This window comes from Notolepis coatsorum, assembly GCF_963971535.1.
Source record: "Notolepis coatsorum genome assembly, chromosome: 1".
Classification (NCBI taxonomy): Eukaryota; Metazoa; Chordata; class Actinopteri; order Aulopiformes; family Paralepididae; genus Notolepis; species Notolepis coatsorum.
This window is the reverse complement of record NC_140165.1, coordinates 7,429,536-7,455,744: the sequence shown is the minus strand read 5'-3', so window position 1 is coordinate 7,455,744 and position 26,209 is coordinate 7,429,536. Positions and strand designations below refer to the sequence as shown.

At 41.7% G+C, this 26,209-nt stretch overlaps 1 protein-coding gene across 1 annotated transcript; it reads right to left on the bottom strand.

Annotated features, from left to right (window-relative positions):
- LOC311243004 (PWWP domain-containing DNA repair factor 3B-like) lies at positions 1 to 25,968 on the bottom strand (the record flags this gene model as incomplete). The annotated part of the gene is made up of 10 exons (XM_084332066.1): positions 1 to 347; positions 689 to 898; positions 2,027 to 2,361; positions 2,473 to 2,523; positions 2,950 to 3,025; positions 3,117 to 3,177; positions 15,064 to 15,143; positions 21,157 to 21,227; positions 25,287 to 25,433; positions 25,620 to 25,968. The coding sequence occupies 10 exons, from the start codon at positions 25,966 to 25,968 to the stop codon at positions 255 to 257; spliced, it is 1,473 nt and encodes a 490-aa protein (XP_084188192.1). The 3' UTR covers positions 1 to 254.
- Between the last annotated feature and the right edge of the window lie 241 nt (positions 25,969 to 26,209).

The window sequence follows — 26,209 nt, the reverse complement described above, 5'->3', positions numbered from 1 at the left end:
CAGTAATAAGCATAATGATCATCACCACAATCATGATAAAAGTAAAAATAGTGTAACTTCAAATAGTAAATAAATCGTGTACTTACTCTCAAAATCTCTTCTTTCTCTGCAATAAAACACAAATCCAACATCAATATTCTGGAACACAGGGTTCATTTAACATCTAGGAGACTCAATGAGCTGAATAGGACACACCCTAAATAAGACCTACAATCAACATCACTCAGCAGAAGAGAGGTCCACTCAGAACGAACTTACCTTTTGCTTATAGGCGGACCTTTCAGGTACTTTTCCTCTGCCTTTTTTATGGACAACGCGTCCACTCCAGCTATGGCGTAGATAACGGCCTGCAAGACAACGAGCAACTCTCACCACACTGACGAGAGTAATGACGGCATGTACTGTAAGCAACGGTTCTCTCTCCATCGGTCGTTAACCCTTTCACTGTCGCACTACCAAAACGGTTAACCCTTTCACTGCCACACAACAGCCGGTTAACCCTTTCACTGTCACACGACAGAAGGTTAACCCTTTACTATCACACAACAGACGGCGATTTCAATAAAAAAAAATACGTCGGTTAACCCTTTCACTGTCACACGACAGAAGGTTAACCCTTTACTATCACACAACCGACGGCGATTTCAAGAGAAAAAAAATACGCTTATTAAAAAACCATAGAGCTCACCTCGGGCAGCAGCACCTCCAGGACGAAGCGGATGTGGTCCACCGTGGCCAGGGAGGGCGCGGTGGCGGGCGCCGTGTTGTACAGCTCCTGCAGGTAGTAGTAGACCTGGTCCAGCTGGCCGTTGTCCTCCATGTACACGTCCACCACCCTGCAGCTGGCCTGGAGGAAGGAGCGCAGCCACCTGGACTGCTGCTGACCGCTGATCACAGCCTGAGAGAGAGAGAGAGAGACAGAGACAAGAATAGAGCGAGAGGAAAGGAGGGAGAAGAAGATCCCTATAACTGAGGACAGTTTGTGAATATAGTAACTAGAGACAGCACTGCCCTACAGCTAGTCTGAAGGACAAGGTCTTTAGTAAAAAGCACGGTCTAAAGCGAGGAGTCGTTCTCAACCTGGGAGGCTAGTAGGTAGGAGGCAAAAGATGCATACCTTCATAACCTATTATGATTTCTTACGATTGATGCTAGGGCTGCATGATTCTTGCTAAAATGTGAATCATGATTTTTTTTTCTCTTAAGAATTGAGATCACGATTCTCTCACGATTCTTATTTTTTGTCATCATTTAAAAAAGTTAAGTAAAAAGTAAAAAAATATTTTCGAAGTAATTATTATTTTTTATAGTCATAATTTAGAAATGAGATTGCATAGGTCTATGACTTGTTTTTTTCTTTTTTATTAATCGTGCATCCCTTTACTTCCGCCAATCATGGGATGTCTAACAGTGGCTCAGGAGGTAGAGCAGTCATCTGGTAATCAGAAGGTTTGATTCTGGCTCCTCCCGGCAGCGCGTCAAAGTGTCCTTGAGCAAGACACTTTTATTTTATTTTACCAGGTAGTCGCTTGAGATCAAATATCTCTTTTTCGAGCAAGACCTGGCCAAAAGCACTTTGGATAAAAACGCTATATAAAATGCAGTTCATTTACCATTTGTTTTAGTGTGGCACATGCATTTCTAAGAGCTACCACTAGAGGGCATGTGTCATATCACAAATGTATTCTTTGCAACAGTCTGTGCAGAGTCCATGCCAGCATGTGCAAATAGCTAGGGATGTGTCAATAACAATGAGATCAGATATCAGGCTGCTACCAGGCTCAAAACTGAATATCCATGATTTCCCCAACACCAATGATCCAACAGTAAATACAATCCGTGCATCATATCACAAATCAAAGCAATGTTCCTCTGCATTTCTGGCCCACAGATAGATGCTTCTCAAATTGTGAAAACTGGATTAGATCATCATTTCTGTCCAGTGACCGTCTATGTGGAACACGTGTGCCATGTGGAGCGCTATATAGTATTGGGTAGCAGTCGAGAGCATCCGTGTCGTTCATACCAGGAGGTGAGTCTCCACCATGCGCCGCCTGACGATGTGCTGCACCAGCTTCTCGTTGAAGCGTGTGCGGACGGCGTGCGTGCGGTCGGGCAGAAACTTGATGGGGCTGAACTTGACGCGGACGCTCTCCCTCTCCTGGAGCTCAAGCTGGTCCTCCATCATCAGCTTGCAGGGGAAGGCGTGCTCCTCGGGGTCGGGCAGAAACTTGATGGGGCTGAACTTGACGCGGACGCTCTCCCTCTCCTGGAGCTCAAGCTGGTCCTCCATCATCAGCTTGCAGGGGAAGGCGTGCTCCTCGGAGGTGCCCCGGGGGTACATCCTCCTCACGGGATAGCCTGGAGGAGAGGAGGTGGAGAGAGTATAAGGTGTCATGGTGGTCAGGAGGAGCTCTCGCGGAGGTTGGGAAAATAACGATACTGGTTAGAATTCTACTATTTTGAACTTACTGATGTCGCCGGCAAAGTATTGGATGAAGGAGCCGGTGAACGAGCCGCATCCTGCAAAGTTGATACAAAACACCAATATGTTACTCCAAGCTTTCCTCAACCTAATTTTCAACGGTCCGCCACAATAATCAGCCACGTCCACCATGAGCATGTTATCCAAACTGACACTACGGCCCCAATAACACCATTTGCTCTGAACAGGGTAAATCTGCATTTGCCATGATGCCCCTCTAGCTCAGCCAACAGCCCTTAAAAAAGGTTCAGATTCTCCCCAACCTTTTGTCAATCAAGTTGTACATGTTTTAATTTAATAATGCTCAGTTTGAGTTTAAATAAAGGTTTGAAATTAAATTAAACTATAGGTTGTATAATACAGCATAATATCCCATATATATATATATATATACACACACCCATGAATTAATTAAAAATTAAATAATGGTGTATGGAGTCCCTCTGTAGGAAGGCAGTGCTCACCAATACGGATCCTGTAGTCTGCTATGAGCTCCAGACACCAGCTGATGGCAGCGTTATACTTCACTTTGGCTTCACTCTGCAACATGACAAACACGTCCATGAGTACAGTACACCATATGGAAGAGTAGTGTATACTTATAGAAGCAATCTTTTTTTTTGTTTCTTACCACTAACTGATCTGCGTCTTCACAGTTGAAAGGCTTCAATGTTTTTAAAGCCACAGTCAAGCTTCAACAAAACATAGGAAAGAGGTCGTTAGTAGTCGTTATTACATGGCGTTTTCACATTCGCCGAAATGCTTGCTTGTGATTGGTCAATAGCGCTCGTCAGCGCTCGTCAGAGGTCCGATATTACTCGATAACGGACCTCTGTGGAACAATAATGACCGCTGTGCGCAGCTGTTCGCAATCAAGGCCACTGACACACTGCATCAGTGCAGCCAATCAGACACACCTGCTGGCTGCACTGACAGCGGAGTGTCTGACGATGACAGCGGAGCCAGAACAGAACTGCGTCTGCATTTGATCTCGTCTTGTCGATGTAAAATGAATTCGGTATATTGTTAGTAAGTTAGCCATGTAATAAGCGGGATAATGTATAGCTATACTCGATCATTGTCGCAAAATAATTGACCTTCACTGACGTTTAAAACACCTCTGCGCTGCGCCTTGGTATTTTAAACTCTGTGTCGGTAAATTATTTTGCGACAATGACCTCGTAGCTATACATTATCCCTTACTTAGTGGAGGTCCTAGAAAACAGAGCCTTAGGTTTCAGTTCATCTTTTATATTTTTGGGGGTCGTGTGTGAACGTGTGCGTTTCAAATCTGTACTACTGACATTATGTTCATTCAATCTTCATTTATACTCGATATATACACCGAGTAGTTAAACAAATTTACAGTGCCGTTGATATGTTACATTCACAAGTGTCATATGTGTGTTGGCCTATGGTCGCATTCACACCAGAGCCGTTTGGTCCGCTTTAAACGCACCAGAGTTCGTTTCCTCGGATTGTCCGCTTGGTTTGGGCTGGTGTGAAAGCTCATTCAAACTCTGGTGCGGACCAAAAAAGCTAACTCTGGTCCGCCTGAAAACTTAGGTCTCAGTTCGCTTCCAAGTGAACCCTGGTGCGTACTTTTGTGGTGTGAATGCTCATCGGACCAAACGCAAGACCAAATATAGGAAGTGACCCGATAAACTGCATCTTGAGTAGAAGGAAACAAAACAAACACCACGGCGCGCACTGCAAAACAAGCACGCGTGGAACATGTCTCATGGACAGACGTGGGCGAATGAGGAGGTAAAAGCCCTGATAGAAATATGGTCAGACGAGTTAATTAAACAGCTGCTTGTGGCCACTCACAAAAACAAAGAGGTGTACAAGTTGTTTAGCGAGAGAATGATGGCAATGAGCTTCAATCGAACAATCGACCAATGTCACAAAGTAAAAAAACTGTGTCAGCATTTCAGCAATATGAGAATAATGTGTGTGCTGGGCTGGGCTGCTTCGCAGAATAATGTGGTATGTGTGTGTGCTGGGCTGGGAATACACATCGAATCAATGTTATAAGACATTGATATCAGGAGCTATCTGTAGCTACTGTTAGCCGGCTAGATAACGTTAAGACAACGCCTCAGTGAACTATTTAGTTTACTGGGACATATAGAGCTAACGTGAGCTAACGTTGCCTACCGAGCGAACAGAGGTATCATGCACTCGACTATTGCTGGAGCATTTGTTGATATCAGCAGCTATCAGTAGCTAGCCAGCTAGATACCGTTAGACAATGCCTCATGTATTAAACTAAAAGTGAATAGTTGACTGGGTCATTGTTTAAACAGTAACGTTAGCTCACGGAGGTCCACACTAGACTAGAGCAGACTGCCCGAGGCAATAGGAGCCTCTGTGTTGATGCGAGCAGAAGCACGGACTGGGGCGGATATGACTCGTTGCCACGGGTTTTCAAAATAAGAGTATCATATGAACCGAACGTTGCTAACTGCCGGAGCCATCGATATTATGACTGGAGCTGCGCTTGGGGCGGAAATGAGACCCACACAGGATTTTCAAAATAATCTGCCCGCCAATGGTGGGTGGCGGGCTCCAATTTCGTGCCCTGGTTGCCAACGATACGATACATTTGAAGCACCGGGCGATGCGATGCGATTCACCCCTGTTGATAGTTCGATACGATTTGATTCAACATAATGCGATTCAGGGCGATACGATGCGATTCAACACGATGCAAAATAATGATACAATTCTATGGTATGACATAGGATTTGGTTTTATAACTTATATACCGTAATTCCTCTAATAGTGACCGGTATTCAATTACAAACCGGGTCTCTATTAATGGCCGGGTGCGCTCTTGAGCTAAGCAATTATAAGCCGACCTAATACAAGCCGGGTTACTAATATACTGAGCTGCATACTGAGCTGCTAAGGTAAAGTTACTTGATTTCACTTTGAAAATGTTGAAATGACCAGTGACCACCTGTAATTGCACTGTTTACTATTTCATACAGTACTTGGTTTCAATAAATGAACCCAGTACATTTTACTGGGTTCAAACTGACACAAAATGTTGATTTATTCATTATGATCAGTTTGAAAATTAGAAATATAGGCCTCTCTCTTATACATGCCTCCTCCTAATAAAAGCCTGGTACCCGCTACAGTTTAAGCAAATACAAGCCCGGGTCACTATTAGAGGAATTACGGTATGCAGCAAATCATAATTTAACAAAAAGGGATTTACATATTTGGTTCTCTCTACACTCAAAACTGGGATTGGGGTTAATTCATATTTATTAAATAATTATTAGTAACTTATACATAATAAAAAAGACTGCCGTATGCAATAAAATTGGGCTGAATTCAACGAATTTGAACAATTTATTAATTGCATTTTACACAATTTTTGTTGAATAAAATTAGCTGTGATACATTGAGTCGATTTTAATTATATTTTATCAGCAATGTCAGAGATGCAGAAAATTGATAGATTTTACTCATTAGGAGGTCTTTGGTTTTAATCACCTGGCACTTTCGCCCAACTAATGAGACCTTATTTTGACACCACGTGGATGATGCGGCCAATCACATGCAAGGATCATGCTATTGCCATTATATCCAAAGACAGCGAGTGTGGTACATGCACACGGACCCAGGTGAGTAATAATTACGAGTACATTTAATCTGTTGCCTGTTCTCAAGTTAATGCAGTACCACTGTTTTTATTCATGTAACATGCTGCTAAAAGTAGCCCATTAAGTTTTACATTTCAGGAGAATTTTTTTCCGACTGTTGTAGGAGAGTGCATGCAATTCCGACTCCCCCTTCACTATCTTATCTTGGTTCGCTAATGCGTCTACATGGCTTGCATGCTTGCTATAGCTAGCCTATACTAGCCAACCAGTTCTTGCTAAAAAGACGCTCGCCTGACAGTCATGTAACTCGAGAACCGAGGCACGGAATTGGTAGAGTGAGGTTGCATTAGAACGGCAAAAAATAGATCTTTCTAACAGTATTTATATGTTGGGCGAAAAATGCAACCAGAACCTCTAGACGCTCGCAAAGTGCCGCGACTTGTATGTGTGTTCAGTGCGCGGGCCCGACACGGTAACCCACCTGTTAAGATTAAAACGTGGCAACAGCCAGGCACCATGCTGTCGGCTCGCATGCTAGCTAGCTAGCCTATACTAGCCAACCAGTTCTTGCTAAAAAGACGCTCGGCTGACAGTCATGTAACACGAGAACCGAGGCACGGAATTGGTAGAGTGAGGTTGCATTAGAACGGCAAAAAATAGATCTTTCGAACAGTATTTATATGTTGGGCGAAAAATGCAACCAGAGCCTCTAGACGCTCGCAAAGTGCCGCGACTTGTGTGTGTGTTCAGTGCACGGGTCCGACACGGTAACCCACCTGTTAAGATTAAAACGTGGCAACAGCCAGGCACCATGCTGTCGGCTCGCATGCTAGCTAGCTAGCCTATATTAGCCAACCAGTTCTTGCTAACTAGCTATCGTGCTAGCTAAGCTGTAACGTTATCAGCCACAACACGGTGTAATTTCCCTATTTTCTTTTTGTGAATATTTCTTGTAGAAGTGGCACAATCTTCCATTTACTTGGGTATGTAAATGAATAACTTTTTTCCTTATCTTAGGCTTGGACTATGAGGTGGAACTGTAAGATCTGCAAATCATTGTCTACTACAAGGAGGAATCTACTGAAGCATTACAGACTACAACACGCAACATTCGGTAGTGCACAACCCCAGCCATGTCTACATGACGGTTGTCCTTGCACATTCAAAACACAGGGTGCCCTTCGCACACATTTATCCAGATACCATGCAGCAGGAGAAAGTTCAAGGCCAGGAATTATTAATTTTAAGTGTTTAGTTTGCAGTCGCCATTGTCCTACAGTGAAGGACTACTTTCAGCATATTGGAAGGCATCTGAAGAGGCACGAAACTGTCTTGTGTATTTAAAGGTTGTGACTTTTGCACAAATATATACAATACATTTCTCAAACACAAAAACAGAAGCCATATAGGCTATTCTTTGAGTGATTTTAAGCAAGACGTGTTTGCGAGTCACCATAATCAGACTGTTGACCATTCTGATGTAGGCCTACCAGAGGCCAGTGATGGTGAGGAGGATGGATTTTGTGTTTTTATTTATTTCATGGTTATACAGTTTTTAGAAATGTACTTGTACCATTTGAGGCTTCAATGTTCCTTTTTGTCTTTCAGCTCCAGGATGAGTTTCAAAGAATCACAATGGTGCACCTTGAATCACAGTTCATGTCCAAGCTGGATGAATACACTCCCAAGCTGTTGGCCCTCTTCCAGTCCAAGGGTGGCGCCGTGGGGATGAGGTTGAAGGCTATCCTACTTGAGGTATTCTTCAATGACTTTTCTGTTTGCTAATATTTTCAGGGATGTTGTGGTCAAACTGCTGGAATATCATTGCTTATATGAAATATACAGCAGGTATTGTTCGCTTGTCATTCTCTCTACAACAGAGTATGAAATAGTTGCAGATCTTTTAAATACACAGTTGGCGGTTGGTTAATGTGGGGCACCTGGTTGGAAAATAGTTTTCAAATTGTATTTGGTTAATTTCTGTTTATTTTGAGATGGACTCTTATTTGACCAGCTTATTGAGAACTCCACTGGTTTGGATTCATAACCAATTGCAAAGTTTTGGTGCTCGGAGTTCTAATAATAATTACTGGACCATGGAAGGTAATTACACACAACACACGTGTGTGTGCGTGAGGCGACAAAACACAAACTCATTTCATAATTATGTACTCTGAAAATATGTGAATGTCCCCGAGTTTGGTGACTAGTATGGGGGGTTATGGTGTTAAAAGCTGAACTAGTCAATGAACAGTAAGGAAGTAGGTAAAGGCGTCCATAGGCCCACAGTTGATGCAGTTGCTCACATCCTCCACACTGCAATATACTGAAGAATAATGATTATTTGTGTCATTTCAGGCTCCGAGCATCAACATCACCAGAGATGTTGCCATTCGGGGCTTGGTGATGTACCTTGGGGAATCTACAGATCAGCTCTTAAAGGAGTATGATGTAAGTTGAAGCACATGTTAAAAGAGAGAAAAGGGTTGGGGGCAACTTTAAGCCTGAGGATGTTTTGTGAATACGGCCATTGGTTTTCTTGTCCAAAGGTTGGAAGGAAGGAATTTGGGAGATGTTCAATTATAGGACCTTCTCCTGTGGCTGTACAGTCTAAAGTTTCTTGCCCTTTCAGGATGCTGATGGAGATGGTGTGTCGCAGGTCCTTGCTGTACAAACAACAAAAATCTACACGATCAAGAAGGAAACATCAGAGGGTCCCGACGACATCGGTATCGTCATAGAGGGCGTGAAAGTTCTGACTGCTCTGGGTAATTTCCCATGGGCTTGCTCCATGCTAGTTGGGTTGGCATATGCAGTGAATCTTGCCTATCCCAAGGAACTAAGGTACACAGAATTAAAGGCCTTTACATTTTTCTAACCTACCTTGAGTGAACCTGTATTATTTATGCCATTTTCTTTGGTTCTCTTCCTCTCTTTGGTCTCAGGTACACATTCGAAGTCTTCCAGAAACTCTTCCTGGAGCTGGATTGTACAAGGCTGTCTCCAAAAGTGACCAACCTCAAGAATAAGATACTGGTAAGAAAGGTGACCCTTGCGGAGTGAAAGGGAAAAGTCATCGTTTCCTTCAAGTTTTGGTTAAATGTGAGTTTCATTGATCCGGTTACTGTAGTTGTTTCATCTCAGATTTGTCCAAATAGCCATACTTATTTGAGCGGAGAGGCTTCATGGTTTTGAATATTGGCACAGAACAGTTTGTTTATAATGTGCACCTTGTGGGCGGTCAGGTGGCGTAACGGAGATTGCGTTCGTCACCAAACCCCGGAGCGGCTAGATTCGCCTGTTCGAATCCAGCTCACAGCTCCGGGGTTGTCAACAGCTTGGCTGGCCGTTCACACTAATACAATTGGCAGTATTAGAGGGTGGGAGAAGCTGGCGGGGTGGGTCCGGGTCGTTGTAAACTCCTACAGTTCGGTCGGGGCGCCTGCTAAGCGCGGATAGGACTTGAGTGGGATAGTGTGATCCTTCCACACGCTACGCCCTCTCAATGAGAATCCGCGCTGCCAGGTGAAAAGAAGCGGTTGATTGGCTGGACGTGTGTCGGAGGAAGCACGTGATAGCCTCCACTCTCCAAGACCGACTGTGGGGGGTAAGTGCGTAGCGACCAGGAAGGGGATTGGGAATTGGCATAACGACTAACATTGGGATGGGAGAAAAATCGGAGGAAAATGGAGGGGGAAAAAGAATAAAAAAAAAAAAATGTGCACCTTGTGTACACTTTACCTTGCGGGGTGAGGCAAGGTCAAGTGTTGGGGCATTTACAATGTTGTGAGACTGTTGTCCATTTAATTTTAAGCACCCGACATTGGTTTTCTTCCTCTCTTTGGTCTCAGGTACACATTCGAAGTCTTCCAGAAACTCTTCCTGGAGCTGGATTGTACAAGGCTGTCTCCAAAAGTTACCAACCTCAAGAATAAGCTACTGGCTTAAAAGGGTGACCCTTGCAGAGTGAAGGGAAAAGTCACTGTCAAAAATAACATTGTTTCCTTCAAGTTCTGGTTAAATTTGAGTTTCAGTGATCCGGTTACTGTAAGTAGTTGTTTCATCTCAGATTTGTCCAAAATAGTCACTCATTTGAGCGGAGAGGCTTCATGGTTTTGAATATTGGCACAGAACAGTTTGTTTATAATGTGCACCATGTGTACACTTTACCTTGTGGGGTGAGGCAAGGTCAAGTGTTGGGGCATTTACAATGTTGTGAGACTGTTGTCCATTTCATTTTAAGCATCAGACATTGGTTTTCTTCCTCTCTTTGGTCTCAGGTACACATTCGAAGTCTTCCAGAAACTCTTCCTGGAGCTGGATTGGACAAGGCTGTCTCCAAAAGTGACCAACCTCAAGAATAAGCTACTGGCTTAAGAAAGGTCAAGGGTGGGGGTGAGGGGAGGCACGGTCAAGTGGGGGGTGTGGGGTTATGTTGTGCTTAATTTTTATGTTTAAACTTGCAATAAACTTGCAATAAAATGTTTTGATTTTGCATAAATACATGTTTACCTGGTATTCTTTTTAATATGCATGGTAATCTGTTGACCCAATTCAAGTAAACCATGCACCGCAAGAAGACATGATATTGGGTATAGAAATTAAGAAATTATGGGAACAGTGACATTCAGTGTTATTGAAGTCCTATAATGCCAATTAAAACACATTTGCATTATTCATTAGAGCAGGTAAATAAGAATTGCCATGTGTTGTAAATAATGTGTATACACAGTAAATTTCACAGAGTAAATTTTACTCAAACTGAGTACATTTTACTCAAACTGAGTAAAATGTACTCAGTTTGAGAAAAATTTACTCTGCGAAATGTACTGTGTAGTGTTTACTTAAAAAAATTAAGTTAACTAAGGGAAACTTCATATAATTGAATAGATTTTAATCACATAAGTTTAAACTAAATTTAAACCAAAAACTTAAGTGCATGTTTTTTTTTTTTGTATTTTTTTTTTTTATTCTTTTTTAAAACAAACATATAAACAAACATGACAACACACGATAAGATATACAAGCATTAATTGTCAGGGCACATCCAATGAGATCACATTTTGGTTAGTTGTTTTATATAAGATATACCCATAATACCTGTTATCTAAAAAAAAAAACCTACATACATATGCTCAGCTCGAACCCCCCCCTCCCGGACCCCACCTTGAGAAGTACCTCCACTATCCCTCGCACCTAACCAGACACTACCATTATAAGCTAGCTTTTATTCTCTCCACCACTTCTAACCACATTGACATTTTGGATTCATTGAGACCCAGAATTCTTGCTGTAGATATTTCATGGTAAATTACATCGAGATATGTAAGAAACCAAACTTTACGGCACATTTTTTCCGGTTGAAACCAGCGTGATGCGATCAGCTTTTTGGCTACTGTGATACCCGATAAAACCAATCTCTTTAGCTGTGGATTCACTGCAAACTCAAAAACATCATTCAACAGCAATACCGAGGGGTGTACAGGTATATTCCAAGATACGAGTTTTGATATTTGTTGGGTCACATCTTTCCAGAATGCCTTAACTGGTGAGCAGTCCCAATACATGTGCATAAATGTCCCTTCGTCCCCATTTGTACATTGGGTGCATTTGGAATCTTGTTTGAGCCCCATTCGGCACAGTCTTATAGGAGTCAAGTATGTCCTGTGAATATAGTTAAGATTGATTTGTTGATGATCCGGGTTCCTTGATGTAAGTCGGACATTTGCCCAGGCTCCTTGCCAATCAAAGTCATTTTCCAGGTCTGGTATATCCCTCCTCCAGACAGAGTCAAGTTGGAGGGTTTCATACGAGGACGTTAGTAATTGATGATAAAATTCTGAAACAAAACCTCTCGATGTCTCTCTTGAGTAGAAGAATTTGTGGTATCTGTGGTGTTCAATTGGTCTGTCTAATGGAACACCGTGAGACTTCAAACATAGCTCTAACTGTTTGTGAAAAAGCCATGTGGACTTGGTGAGATTAAATTTTTTGCGTATTTCTTTATCACTACAAAAACCCTGTTTGTTAAAAATATCCCCTAATGAGTGTATGCCTTGCTCTTCCCATATAGGGAATCTTATAGGTCGTTTTCCAATTAAGAGAGCATTGTTATTGAATAAGGGAGTAGTGCATGTTATTAATAATAACAGTTAAAATGTGTTGGATTTAGTAATAACATGCCAAATCATGAGTTAATATAGCCCAATTTCTTTTTGCAAGTACAACTCAATTTCACAAGGGAAATTGATTTTAATTTACTTAAAATGTTGGGCTATATTAACTCATGATTTGGCATGTTATTACTAAATCCAACACATTTTAACTGTTATTATTATTAACATGCACTTGAAGTTTTTGGTTTAAATTCAGTTCACTTATTCAATCAATTTTAATCAAATGTATGTGATTAAAATCTATTCAATTATATGACGTGTCCCTTTGTTGCCTTAATTTTTTAAAGTAAACACTAGTCACATTATTTACAGTGTACTAGGACTGCACATCCCATTATGCCGTTTCTTTTTTACCTTAAAAATTGTTCTCCGTCTCCAGTACACTTTTATAACACCTCACAGTTGAACAATTTAAGGATGCATTGCCCAGGATTAACAATGTGCAAAAATACAATTACCATAGTGCAATGCCCATACTACTGTCTGCCAGGCTGATGTGCTTAACACTCTTTCAGCAGGTAGACTAACTCAGCAGTGAGCAGAAAGCAGTGGTGTGATTTCTATATGAACAATAAAAAATAGCCTTTCACAAACGGGTCTTTCATAACTGCTTACAATTGTAAGGAAGACATTTAAACTATTATTGGCAGTCATATATAAATAGAAAATGGGGGACCCTGATGTAAACAAGACAAACGTCTTTCTCTGGTCTGCATCCCCTTAACAATTGTGTGTATTGAGCTGTACTGTACCCATTCTACAATCTGTTAAATAAAGTTCTCATTCATTAATTCATTCATTCATAGGCTGCTGTAAACTAAACACCACTCTCACGGACATAACACCTCACTGAGTGATTTAACTCATATGTCTTACTTTCAGGTTTTTCCGATAGCGTTTGTTATTGATTTTGAACGGGTAGACTTGTTAGCCAGCGGAGTGTGAAAAAAAAAAGCTGCTATATGTTGCTCACCAGTCTTGCTGCCGCTGGCCGGGTTAGCTACAGCTGAATCCGGGGAGGCAGCCGCAAACGTAGTATCCACACCATGTCGCCTGTTTATGTCCATCACTAAGTTTGTCGTACTACTTGTGTACTTTATAGGGGCACGGCATCGTTCGCAAATTGCTTGCGATTTGTCAAGTTGTCCGTCTTTCTTGAAAAATCCGAAGTATTGCCAAACATTTGATTTGTATGTAGTGTACTTTTCAGTGCGCTGTGTCTCTTTCTCCTCGACTTCCCTGTTTGTTGATAACTGTGACACGGCTCTCGCCTTCCGTAGTAGCAAAGCAAAGATAGTCTCTGCTGTGTGCAGTGCACTGCTGACAGAAGTGGATGAGAGGAAATTATATGACTGCATCTCCATCACTGAGGCCGATGCGATGCGCATCTCGATACGTTGCCAACGATACGATACATTAACGATACATTTGAAGCACCGGGCGATGCGATTCACCCCTGTTGAGCTACAGTTCGATATACGATTTGATTCAACATAATGCGATTCAGGGTTTTGACCGATGCAAAGGCGCTACAACAGATGCATCGCGAGTTCAACCTGAATTGTAGCCGATGCGCACTTTTTCCACCGATGCACTCTCATCTTGAACGTTTATGCCGGTGCACCGATGCGAATCGGTGAATCTTAACATCACTAGTGTGTATGTGTGTGCGCTGGGCTGCGTCGCAGAATAATGTGGTGTGTGTGTGTATGTGTGTGCGCTGGGCTGGGCTGCTTCGCAGAATAATGTGGTGTGTGTGTGTGCGCTGGGCTGGGCTGGGCTGCTTCGCAGAATAATGTGGTGTGTGTGTATGTGGGCTGGGCTGCTTCGCAGAATAATGTGGTGTGTGTGTATGTGGGCTGGGCTGCTTCGCAGAATAATGTGGTGTGTGTGTATGTGTGCTGGGCTGCTTCGCAGAATAATGTGGTGTGTGTGTATGTGTGCTGGGCTGCTTCACAGAATAATGTGGTGTGTGTGTATGTGGGCTGGGCTGCTTCGCAGAATAATGTGGTGTGTGTGTATGTGTGCTGGGCTGCTTCGCAGAATAATGTGGTGTGTGTGTATGTGTGCTGGGCTGCTTCACAGAATAATGTGGTGTGTGTGTATGTGGGCTGGGCTGCTTCGCAGAATAATGTGGTGTGTGTGTATGTGTGCTGGGCTGCTTCGCAGAATAATGTGGTGTGTGTGTATGTGTGCTGGGCTGCTTCACAGAATAATGTGGTGTGTGTGTATGTGTGCTGGGCTGCTTCGCAGAATAATGTGGTGTGTGTGTGTGTGTGCTGGGCTGCTTCACAGAATAATGTGGTGTGTGTGTGTGTGCACTGTAGAGTTGTCCCCAAAGCCTGTTTTTGGGATTCTATATATCCAATAGACGAGCGCCCTTTTCGATCGTGTGACATTGTTCAGAAAGTTTGGTGCACTTGACAAATTGCAGTGTGAAAGCAAACCGAACCAAATGAAGAATGCAACAATGTTGCAACTTCACCCCCCCCCCGAATCGCACCGAGTCCACCAAACTATATGTGAAAGCGACCTAAGGCTGTACTAGATTGAGATTTATGTTGTTTTATGATGGTGGCTTCCTTTAAGGAGGAACACAGTACATGGCTCCAAGTCTGAGTGAACAAGATCATTGGTGTGGGCATAAAAAGATGAGGGGGAGGAGCAGTTCACCAACTTCCAATATAGAGGGTGACCTACAGCAGCCCCTCGTCTCACATGTGACAAGGTGCAGGTGATTCATTTAACTAAAGACAAGGAGAGAGAAACAAAGCTTGCATACCCGTTTCTGCTCTGGTTGGAGAGCAGGTCTTCCATGAACAGAATGCTGGCTTTCTTCTGCTTGCGGTTCACACGTTTGACCTGCAGAGCACCAAGGTAACATATTTAAAGGAATAGTTCACACGTTTGACCTGCAGAGCACCACAGTAACATATTTAAAGGAATAGTTCACACGTTTGACCTGCAGAGCACCACAGTAACATATTTAAAGGAATAGTTCACACGTTTGACCTGCAGAGCACCACAGTAACATATTTAAAGGAATAGTTCACACGTTTGACCTGCAGAGCACCACAGTAACATATTTAAAGGAATAGTTCACACGTTTGACCTGCAGAGCACCACAGTAACATATTTAAAGGAATAGTTCACACGTTTGACCTGCAGAGCACCACAGTAACATATTTAAAGGAATAGTTCACACGTTTGACCTGCAGAGCACCACAGTAACATATTTAAAGGAATAGTTCACACGTTTGACCTGCAGAGCACCACAGTAACATATTTAAAGGAATAGTTCACACGTTTGACCTGCAGAGCGCCACAGTAACATATTTAAAGGAATAGTTCACACGTTTGACCTGTAGAGCGCCACAGTAACATATTTAAAGGAATAGTTCACACGTTCGACCTTCAGAGCACCACAGTAACATATTTAAAGGAATAGTTCACTTTTGACCTGCATAGCGCCACAGTAACATAGTGTAATGGAAATGTTATCCATGTCCAATCCATCTGTGTTAAAGGTCCCATGTTTTGCTATTCCTTTCACTATTTGGGCAATTTTACACAATTCATGAGTCTATGGAACACATCTGTAAGGTTTTTTTCACAAAAATTCATTGTTTTGTATTTCTAATCAAGTACTCTAAAGCAGCATTTTTCCACTTCAAGATTTCAAGTTGTTGGGCTGGGCTCCGCCCATAAGCGCTTTGAGTGACAGTCACCCACACAGCGTGATACATACGAGAGAGAGAACGAGCGAGCAAGAGAGAGAGGATAGATCGCTCCGTGCGCGCGTGTGAGCAGCTCCTCGCGATTGTGTGTAAAATGCAGGTGGAGAGAGAGAAAGAATAGATCGCGCCAGTGCGCTGTGTGAGCGGCTCCTCGCGATTGTGTGTAAAATGCAGGTGGAGAGAGGAAGAGAGAGAGGATAGATCGCCTCGTGCGCATGTGTGAGCGGCTCCTCGCAATTGTGTGCAAAATGCAGGTGAAGAGAGGGAGAGAGAGAGAGAGGGAGAGTCAGGGACAGGGAGACCGCTTACGCATTATTCCCACTGCTCCGTTGTTGAGCGAATTGTTGATTGTGGGCGGTGACTACAACCAGATCAGCGCCTTGCTACGTAGGATAGCGAGCAGGGGTCGAAATTAACAGGGGCTTGGGATGTCCTCAAATTTACCAAATGCCCTCGAAAATCAGTTAAGGGGGGCAAAAAAAGCCCCAGACAGTTTACCAATTATATATATATATACAGGGAACAAAATAAGCACCTGCAAAGCTCCAATGGCGGGCAGATTTGAACAAAATAGTCATGTAAATTAAAGGACAGTCGCCTTTTTTGCAGCCCTCAATCTCTCCTTGTTTACACTGCTTGCACTGTAAACGTTATGCCCGATTAGCTAACGTTAGCTTAATAACGTTAATGGGTTATAAATATGTGGAACCATATGGAAGGAGTAAGCCGGCCGATAAAAAGAAAACCCACCGCGGCTTTCTCAGACGAAAAGGATGAGTGGGACCACCTGACAAAAGAACGTTTCCAGAGCAGTGGAAGTTTGAAGATAGTTTCAAGAGACTGGCTAGGCTACAGTATGATGCGGGGGCTGTAGACAGTGGTGAGTTGTTAACTTGTTCCGTAAGTATGTAAAAAAGAAAAACAGAAACACCACGTTTGTCGTTGTCGTGTTACTTCACAGTACAAATACGTGAGTCCGCTGCTGTGGTTGTGACGAGTATCCTTTATTAGCTTAACTCCGTAGCAACATCACACAGGTGTATCTCTATCGCCCCTCCCGTACCTGCCCCTTGACCCCGAGTACGGTGGCCTGTACACTCTGTTGTATAACGCAAACACATTAACATAACACCACAGTCATCTGTAGTAAATCAATGAGATTGTGGACTGTGATGAGGACATGATTGAGAGGAGGTTTAAGTTAGGTTTACAAAACCTTCACATTTTATTATGTTCTGTTAAATCCTGCAAAGAGGCTAGAGTGAGGAGTCTGATGATTAGGTTAGGTTACAAATAAACTTAAGATTGACTTGTATTGATTAATCAATCATCAATCAATATATTAAAATAATTTGCTTAAAATGTTACTCTGGCCTCTTATTTAAGTGTGTATTCTTTATCTACTTGAACGTAATACCTTATCTACCTGAAATGTACTGAAATGTTTTATATATATGCAACACAAATTAGTTTTAGAATTTTTGGCTGGTAAAAAATCTGCCTGGCTGGTAGTGTGCAAGGAGCAGTTTGCGTGGATGTTTTTGTCGGCAGGACGAAGACTGTAAAGAAATACAGCGCTTTGCACCACCAGGACAGCCTTAGCCACAAAATGGTTGTATTTTTTTAAATGATAAGGATGTTTAATAACCTTTTTCATCATAAAAGTTCAGTGCCCCCGAAATACAAAAAAAGCCCCCGAAAATTAATTAACACTTTAATCGCCGATGACGTGTTTAGACGTCATTCCTAGCCATGCTCATTCTGCCGAAGACGCCGTAACTCGTCTTTGATATCAATATTTCAAAAATCTGTGATCGAAATCATATTTTCCCTCCGGGGCCCTGAGATATACTGCAAAGCTCCACTCAACTCTCTAGCGGTTCAAGAGCGCCATCTGGTGGCCGATCGGCAGATCGCCAACAGGAAATGACTCGTCGAACCGGAAGTGCTCATCCATATGTCGTCCGGGCACTCGCTATCGTTAGAGACTCCGTCTTGACACAGTGAACATCGATCGGTGCAAATAACTCGAAAAAACAACATGATTTGGACGTATATAATATTATACAACCTGGAAATGGATCGGGCATTTCTCCATCCCATAATAGAAAAAATTCTGTTCCACGCTCATCTGCCAGCGGCGCGAGGAAGCCACGGTGAGTTGCAGCGTTATATTCTAACGTGTTCCATATAAACTGCTATGATGATCATATGACCACACTGGATGAATCATCTAACGCTGCCCACGGAATTATAAACGACCCCCCGCCCATCCGGTCAGATGATGCGTAGTAACTTCTAGAAGTACCTCCAGTTGAAATTTATTATCTGGCACAGATCGCTATCAAACTGTATTTCATCATGCATATAATGCATTTGGGGCTTTAAATCACGTTCTGAAGAAAGCTGCAGAAAACGATAAAAACATACTTATACTTTAGACCATATTTTAGTATGAATATGTGAATGAAAAAGTATATCGTTGCTACACCCTGAACAATGGATATAGGACATTGAATGGGCCATAATAATGGCAATTTAGCAATAGAATTTAAAAAGTTATAGCCCTGCAAAGAAGGGGAACTTCTCCATAGACAAATAGAGCTGGCTAGGGATGGTAAATTATGAATTTGAACCATGGCGATCAAAGTGTTAAGGGGGGCAAAAAAAGCCCAGAAAAAAAAAAGTTTATTTCTAACCCTGATAGCGAGTCAATTCTGAATGGCTTGGTTCAGTGGGGGAGGTTCTTGTCTGAGCTGAACTGAAGAAACGGGAGCAGCTAGAGATTTCACATCAAATCAGTGTTGGTACAACCCCACATTGCTAGAAAACAATGCTAAACACTGGAAAAGGCTTGGTACAACCCCACATTGCTAGAAAACAATGCTAAACACTGGAAAAGGCTATTTATAAGACAGGGGACCTTTAAATCTCTGTACAGCTTGACTAGTTTAATACGACCAACTAGTAAACTAGTCTGACTACAGCAGACACTAGGCTACAGTTCTGACTGTCTCTTTAACGACAAATCAAGGTTAGGAGCATCTGGTGTGAAAGACATAACAATAACACGCCTAGCCAAGGCTCGTTTATTCATTTCTCCCCTTCGGGCAGATTTTGTTGACTATTTCTGTCATATCTAATGTACGTCATTTCAATTATGGAAAAAATAGTCTATGAACAGGTCGAAAAGTACCTTGCGGGGAAAAGAATCTAATCTACAAATTCCAATCTGGATTCAGAACATCCCACTCCACTGACACATGCCTTCTCTAGGTGTCCTTGTTTTTGTGATAATTGAATAGTTCACACTTTTGACCTGCAGAGCGCCACAGTAACATATTTAAAGGAATAGTTCACATGTTTCACCTGCAGAGCACCACAGTAACATATTTAAAGGAATAGTTCACACTTTTGACCTGCAGAGCGCCACAGTAACATATTTAAAGGAATAGTTCACACTTTCGACCTGCAGAGCGCGACAGTAACATATTTAAAGGAATAGTTCACATGTTTCACCTGCAGAGCACCACAGTAACATATTTAAAGGAATAGTTCACACATTTCACCTGCAGAGCGCCACAGTAACATATTTAAAGGAATAGTTCACACTTTCAACCTGCAGAGCGCCACAGTAACAATTGTATTTCCTACTCACCAGTGATGTTGTCCACAGATAAAGAGTCCTTTCTCAGCACGATCCATGATGTTCTTCATACTAGACACTCGCAGCTCAACTTAGCTAGCCACTAAACTAATGCAGTCAATGGGGGGAAACTCCAGTAAGCTGACCAAAACTAACTGAAATGTGGTTTGTGTGCAGTGGAGCAGGTTTCATTTAGTTTCAGTCAACTTGTACAGACAGGAGCCTGTCCCCATTGACTTTGCATTAGTTTGTGGCTAACCAATATACCCATCTATCGATATCTGTCCAAATATACCTGCATATAATTATTCTATATAACTACTTATACACCTGCATATAACTCTATATGATAGCATGTACAATAATTCTGTATATATTTATTCTTACTATATCCACATCTGTCTGTACATACCTGCATATAATCATTTTTGTATGATACTATATCTGTAGTTATACATATCCCACAAAATACAACAACTCTGTACATACATCTGATTAGCACCATGATTACTCAGTAGTCCTAATTTATATCCAGTTTAATCACCTGTACATTGTATATTGCTATTTCACTTTACTGTTTTGCACTTTGGTTAGATGCCAAACTTATTTGAATTGTACTGTAGTGTTGTGCTGTATGATGACAATACAATTGAATCTAATCCAAGCTAAACGGAGCTGCACGTATCCAGTATGAAAAACGGCATGGATTGTGCTTTGAAAGGATTTGATTAGATACAAAAAAAGTATCTTTAATTCGAACATGTAAATACAAACTAGGGATGTCCGATATTATCGGCCTACCGATATTATCGGCTGATATCTGCATTAAAATGTGATATCGGAAAATATCGGTATCGGTATTTCTTTTTTACATAATAACCTTTATTTACCCAGGCAAGCAAGTAAGAACAAATTCTGATTTTATTTATTGTCAAAAGTATGCATACTGTTGTGTTAATTCCACAACAAGAGATATGTAATGTTAATTACCTGAAATTATTCCGTTTTTTGGGGGGGTAAACCCTGCATATATCGGTATCGGTTGATATCGGTATCGGAAATTAAGAGTTGGACAATATCGGTATAGGTAAAAAAGCCAATATCGAGCATCCCTAATACAAACAATATAAAACAAAAACAAATCATTGATCTCTAGCAATGAAATGGAAAAAAATATTATAATAAAACAAAACAAAAAAAGAGAACATAAGGATTGGACAAAGGATTCTTACCAATCGACAAAGTAGGAAATAGTCAGAGATGTATGTGTAAGTTACAGTATGAGACACACACTCAGTCAACATGTATGTGTAAGTTACAGTATGAGACCGACACGCTCAGTCAACATGTATGTGTAAGTTACAGTATGAGACCGACACTCAGTCAACATGTATGTGTAAGTTACAGTATGAGACCGACACACTCAGTCAACATGTATGTGTAAGTTACAGTATGAGACCGACACTCAGTCAACCAAAATATCTCCACTTACCACTGCAGGCCAAAAGGGATACATTCTAAACTTGCACCAGACACACATCCCTTCTGTAATGGAGGGCGGCTCTGAAGGACCTAAAAGAAATAAGAAATACATTCTCAAATATAACTCTCAAATCTGCAGGTTTCAACAAGTTAATTAAAAGATACCTTTTAAGACCTTTTTAATCAAATAAAAACCTAAGACACTGAACTAGCGGCTGGATCTAATAACACCGTTGATTGTCAGTGAGTTGCTTCTGGTCAACGTGCAAAAAACTGATTCTTTTTTCATCCGTACATTTCCGTTTTGAATATGAATATAGTTTGGGTGCTTCCGAGTAATTCCAGGGAAAATACGCGAAAATAGCGTTTTAGTGGAATCCACTTATCAGGTTGTCATTTTTCACCTGATTATCGAATCTTCCTGAAATCAACGCTAGATTATCATTATTATGTCTCCTCGTGCATACATGAAATGGTCCCCGGAGCGCGGCACTCCCCCCCCCCCCTCCTGCACCCAACGGTAAACAGCCACACACAGTCAGCTTCAATCGCGGGAGAGAAAAATATCAGATAAACGCAAGATTGGATATATAGAGTCCTTACCTGGTCTCTGATGTAATGCAAAAAATCCAATTATCTGATCGCCATTCCAGTTATCCACAGCGATATACATTATACATACGTTTAAGCAGCAAAATCCTGTATTAGCTACTACAGACAGACCAACAGATCAATGCAATTTTTAACAAAGTGCAGCAATTTTAGGAATAATATATATATATAGTAGGGCTGTCTTAAATACTTCGAAGCTTCTTTATTTCTTTTGCCTCCATTCCAATTAAAACGAAAGTAAGCGGCGCCTCAACTCCACCTCTCTACAACAAGCACATGGAGATTATCTGTGTTGAAAACAACAAGGACATGTGCAGCAGACATGTCGACGAAGAAATCATCAGACGTGTGGTTACACTTTAAAATATGCAAACACAATGCCCAAAAAGCAGAGTGCCAGATATGCCAGAAGAAAATGGCATATCACAACTCTACAACAACTTTGTCAAATCACCTAAAAAACGTAAGTATCGTTGTACACGACGGCGATGCCACACAAAACATTAATAAGGCTATGCCTATGCTGCTATGACTAATGTGTTACCAAGTTGGCTAATTTAATTGTAATCATCTGCTTTTGTAGGTGCATTGTCTGATATAATTATAAATTATAAATTAAATATAATATAATTGTTTGCTTGATAGACGAAGGTTGCAACATAATTATGTAATGTCATTAGGGATGGGTACCGAATTCGGTACTTTTGAGGCACCGAACCGAAACACGTCGGTACTACCGAGTATCGAATCAAGTGAGAAACCGATTTTTTTTTTTTTTTTTTTTTTTTTACTTTTTTCTTTTCATGACAACGTTCACACGCACAATATTATATGCTTACCTAGGATTTGACTTGATTCAACAACAAAGCAGTTGGAGCAATGACAAGCCGAAAACTGTCGAAATTGTAGTTATTTGAAGTTTGGATTTTTTTTTTTACGACTGAGGTAGGTAAATTAAATTTCTTGAGACTAAAGTACCGAAAAAAGGTACCGTTGGGTACCGGTATCGATTCACAGGTACCGGTATCGGTATCGGTTCAAATGTGAAAGGTACCCATCCCTAAATGTCATGTCGTTGGCTGTGAGAGCAGCCCCACTGCACCCAGGCAGCGCAGCCGAGTGAAACCTTGTTGGCTGCGTCACAGTCACGAAAGGGGCTACTTAATTAATTAATCCAATCCACTTTATTTATAGAGCACATTTAAAAACAACAAAGTTTACGAAAGTGCTGTACAAGTGCCACAACATAAGATAAAAAAAATATTATAATTAAAGAAAAAAAAAAAAAAATCTAAGCTTCGAATTAAAATCTAAGCTTGGACCTGAAGCTTCGATTGCCAAAAAAAGCTTTGAAGGTCAGCCCTAATATATAGCGCAAAGGACCTTTTGTAAACTCAAACACTTGAGGTAAAAGTAAAACGCAGTACTTTCAACAACAGTTGACCATTGAAAAAATAAAAATCTTGATTGATCTCAATTTCTCTTATTTAATTTTTTTTATGAACAAACCAGACTAAGAAAAAAGTCATTAGCGATTTATTATACTTTATACTTATAGCACATGCATGAGTCTGGTCTCCTTTGAAAGGTAAAATTTTTTCTTTTTTTTTTACTTTTATTTATAGCATTTTCAGCTTTTTCTGGCCACGCAGGGCCGATAGAGGGAGAACGGGAGGAGAGGCAGGGAAGATGCAAATGGTCGCCGGGACTGGGAAATTAACCCGGGACAACCGCTTCGCGACTCAGCGCTCTATGTGGTGTGCTACTGGAGCGCCCGAAAGGTAACATTCTTACACAATAAAGAAAAATCATCATGCGATTAAATGCATAATTTTTTTTTACTTTTAATTCTTTCTGTAGTTAATTAATCGAAATGAATGCGATAAAGTCCCAGCCCTAGTATTAAAACATTCTGCGCCAGGGACTAGTCTGGGCCCGTGGTAGTTAGGCCAAGCATTAAAACATAGGACTTCGTCACCTTGTTTGCAGGGCTATATTATATTCTATATTATAGCTATGGATACAATACTATGGCCCATTTGACATCAAATATCGATCGTTCAATATGTGAAAAAGAATAAATGTGTCCATCCATACGTGTTATACCGTGGTAAATATAAGTATAGTTATAGCGTGGTCTGGGGTAATTCCCGAAAGGCTGAGTAATAGCCGTATGCGTGTATTCTACTAAAAGCGTTGCCATTTCTTGCCTGGACTAGCTACTATTCTCAAATAAAAAATGTTGATGCTTTGATCATCACCAATGGAATACGTTGTGGACTAACGTTACACACATACGCTCAGATCGCAATGAAGACATGCTTGGATCAACGCAAGATTGATATCATATAGCCCTTACCTTGACTAGGATGTACCCAGTGATTCCACAGATTACTTGTAAAAAATTATCTGATTACTGATTACTCCTTTAAAAAGTAATCTAGTTACTTTACTGATTACTTGATTATCAAAGTAACTTAGTTACTTTCAAAGTAACTGTGTTACGAAGTGGTCGTCGTCCCCCCTGCTGCTGCCACAACATAAGAATGAGAATGAGAACAGTTTTGTTGCTCTCTCTCTACCAAATCCATTCTGAGACAACGGACTCAGTGCGTACTCCACTCTGCAAGTCGCACATAACATCTCTCACTCTCTCTCAAGTAGCCAAATTACACTATAAAATGAACTGGATAGTTGATTTAACTTCATGCTGAAGCCATTCTAAAATCATGTGGCTGTGTGCCTGCGTGCACGAGCACACGTCCCATCTCCGGTCTAGCTGTCTGTACCCGTGGCTCTCTTATCATCAGCATTATGAGATAGTATTAGTAACTAAATAGTAATGCACAGCCACTTAGAAAAGTAACTGTAATCAGATTACTGGCTTGTAAAAAGTAAGTAAATTAGATTACTATTTACTGAAAAAGTAATCAGATTAGAGTAACTAGTTACTGGCATCACTGGATGTACCACAAAAATAATATTCCAATTATCTGATCGCCATTCCAAGTATTGATGTCCATCGTGTCGCAAACATAATCCACCACACAACATGCATCGGGAGCATTTGATTCTTCTCAATCCGAGCGTTATAACCGCTCGTCTTGCCCGGAGGAAAATAGCCGACCCGGACCCATATAGTCGACGCAGAGCCCAAGACACAAGGTTTCAAAGGGTGCTCGATACCGCCACCTGGTAGGATGCGGCCGGTATTGTACTTTTGCGATCTCAGACTCATTCCCTATGATAACACCAGGGCCCTCATTTATCAATGGTGCGTACGCACAGATATGTGCGTAAACCGTGCGTACGATAATTTCTAAGCAAAGTGTGGGACTTATCAACTTGAACGTGTGCTTGAGATTGTGTGAATGTGCGTATATCTACGCACGGCTCAAACCGTGCGTACATGGCGCCCAGCGGTAGAATAATAAGACTGCACCACGAGAATAACCCACAGAAACCAAGCAAATCCACGTCTATTCTGTACAGGCTAATTTACATTCAGTTAACTTGAGTATTTCTCACCTTTGTCCATCTGTATTAGGAAACTGGGTAGTTCCTCATCTTCCTCATCCCCTCCTTCCTGTGTGGTGAGGGAGGTCAGGTCATCCTGGCGGCTGAGATCAATCGACAGGTCTGATGACAGTGAGGTCTCGTCTATATGTAGCCTGCCTGGAAGACACAGACACAGATAGATACAGTGCAACACAGACAAGTGGAACTAGCAACACTAGGAAAATATGAAGGAAATCACCATCAATTAAAAAATTGTTTAGTTTATAATATTTTTTCTTTTTAATAAATAAATGTTAAAATAATAGCTCTAGGGGGGGCAGGTGGCGGACGGAGATTACGTACGTTCGAAGATACCTTGCTCCGGTGAGATGGACTCCAGCGACTCAAACCTGGGTCTGACACGTGAGGTCCCTGGACCCCCTTCCTCTGCCACTGGTCCCTTCCTGCCTCTGCAGTGCTTGGCCAGTGGGCCACCATTTGGTCCCTGCAATTGTCTCTTTGGTGCTCTCTTGCTGTCCAGAGTCTTGGCTGCTGCTGTCTGTCTCTGTGGCATCTTGCTGTCCAGAGTCTTGGCTGCTGCTGCTGCCTTTCTCTGTGGCATCTTGCTGTCCAGAGTCTTGGCTGCTGCTGTCTGTCTCTGTGGCATCTTGCTGTCCAGAGTCTTGGCTGCTGCTGTCTGTCTCTGTGGCATCTTGCTGTCCAGAGTCTTGGCCCTGAAAAACACTAGTTAGACACCCCACAAGTTAATATTTGATTTTTCATATTTTTCACCCAAGCCCTCTGGGTATACCAATATTTTATGGCCAGGGAGCCAATTTTACTCAAAACGAATGGTTGGAATAGATTCAGCACCCCTGAAAACCCCTAGTTAGTCACCCCACACATTAATATTTGATTTTTATTTTTTTCATATTTTTCGCCCAAGCCCCCTG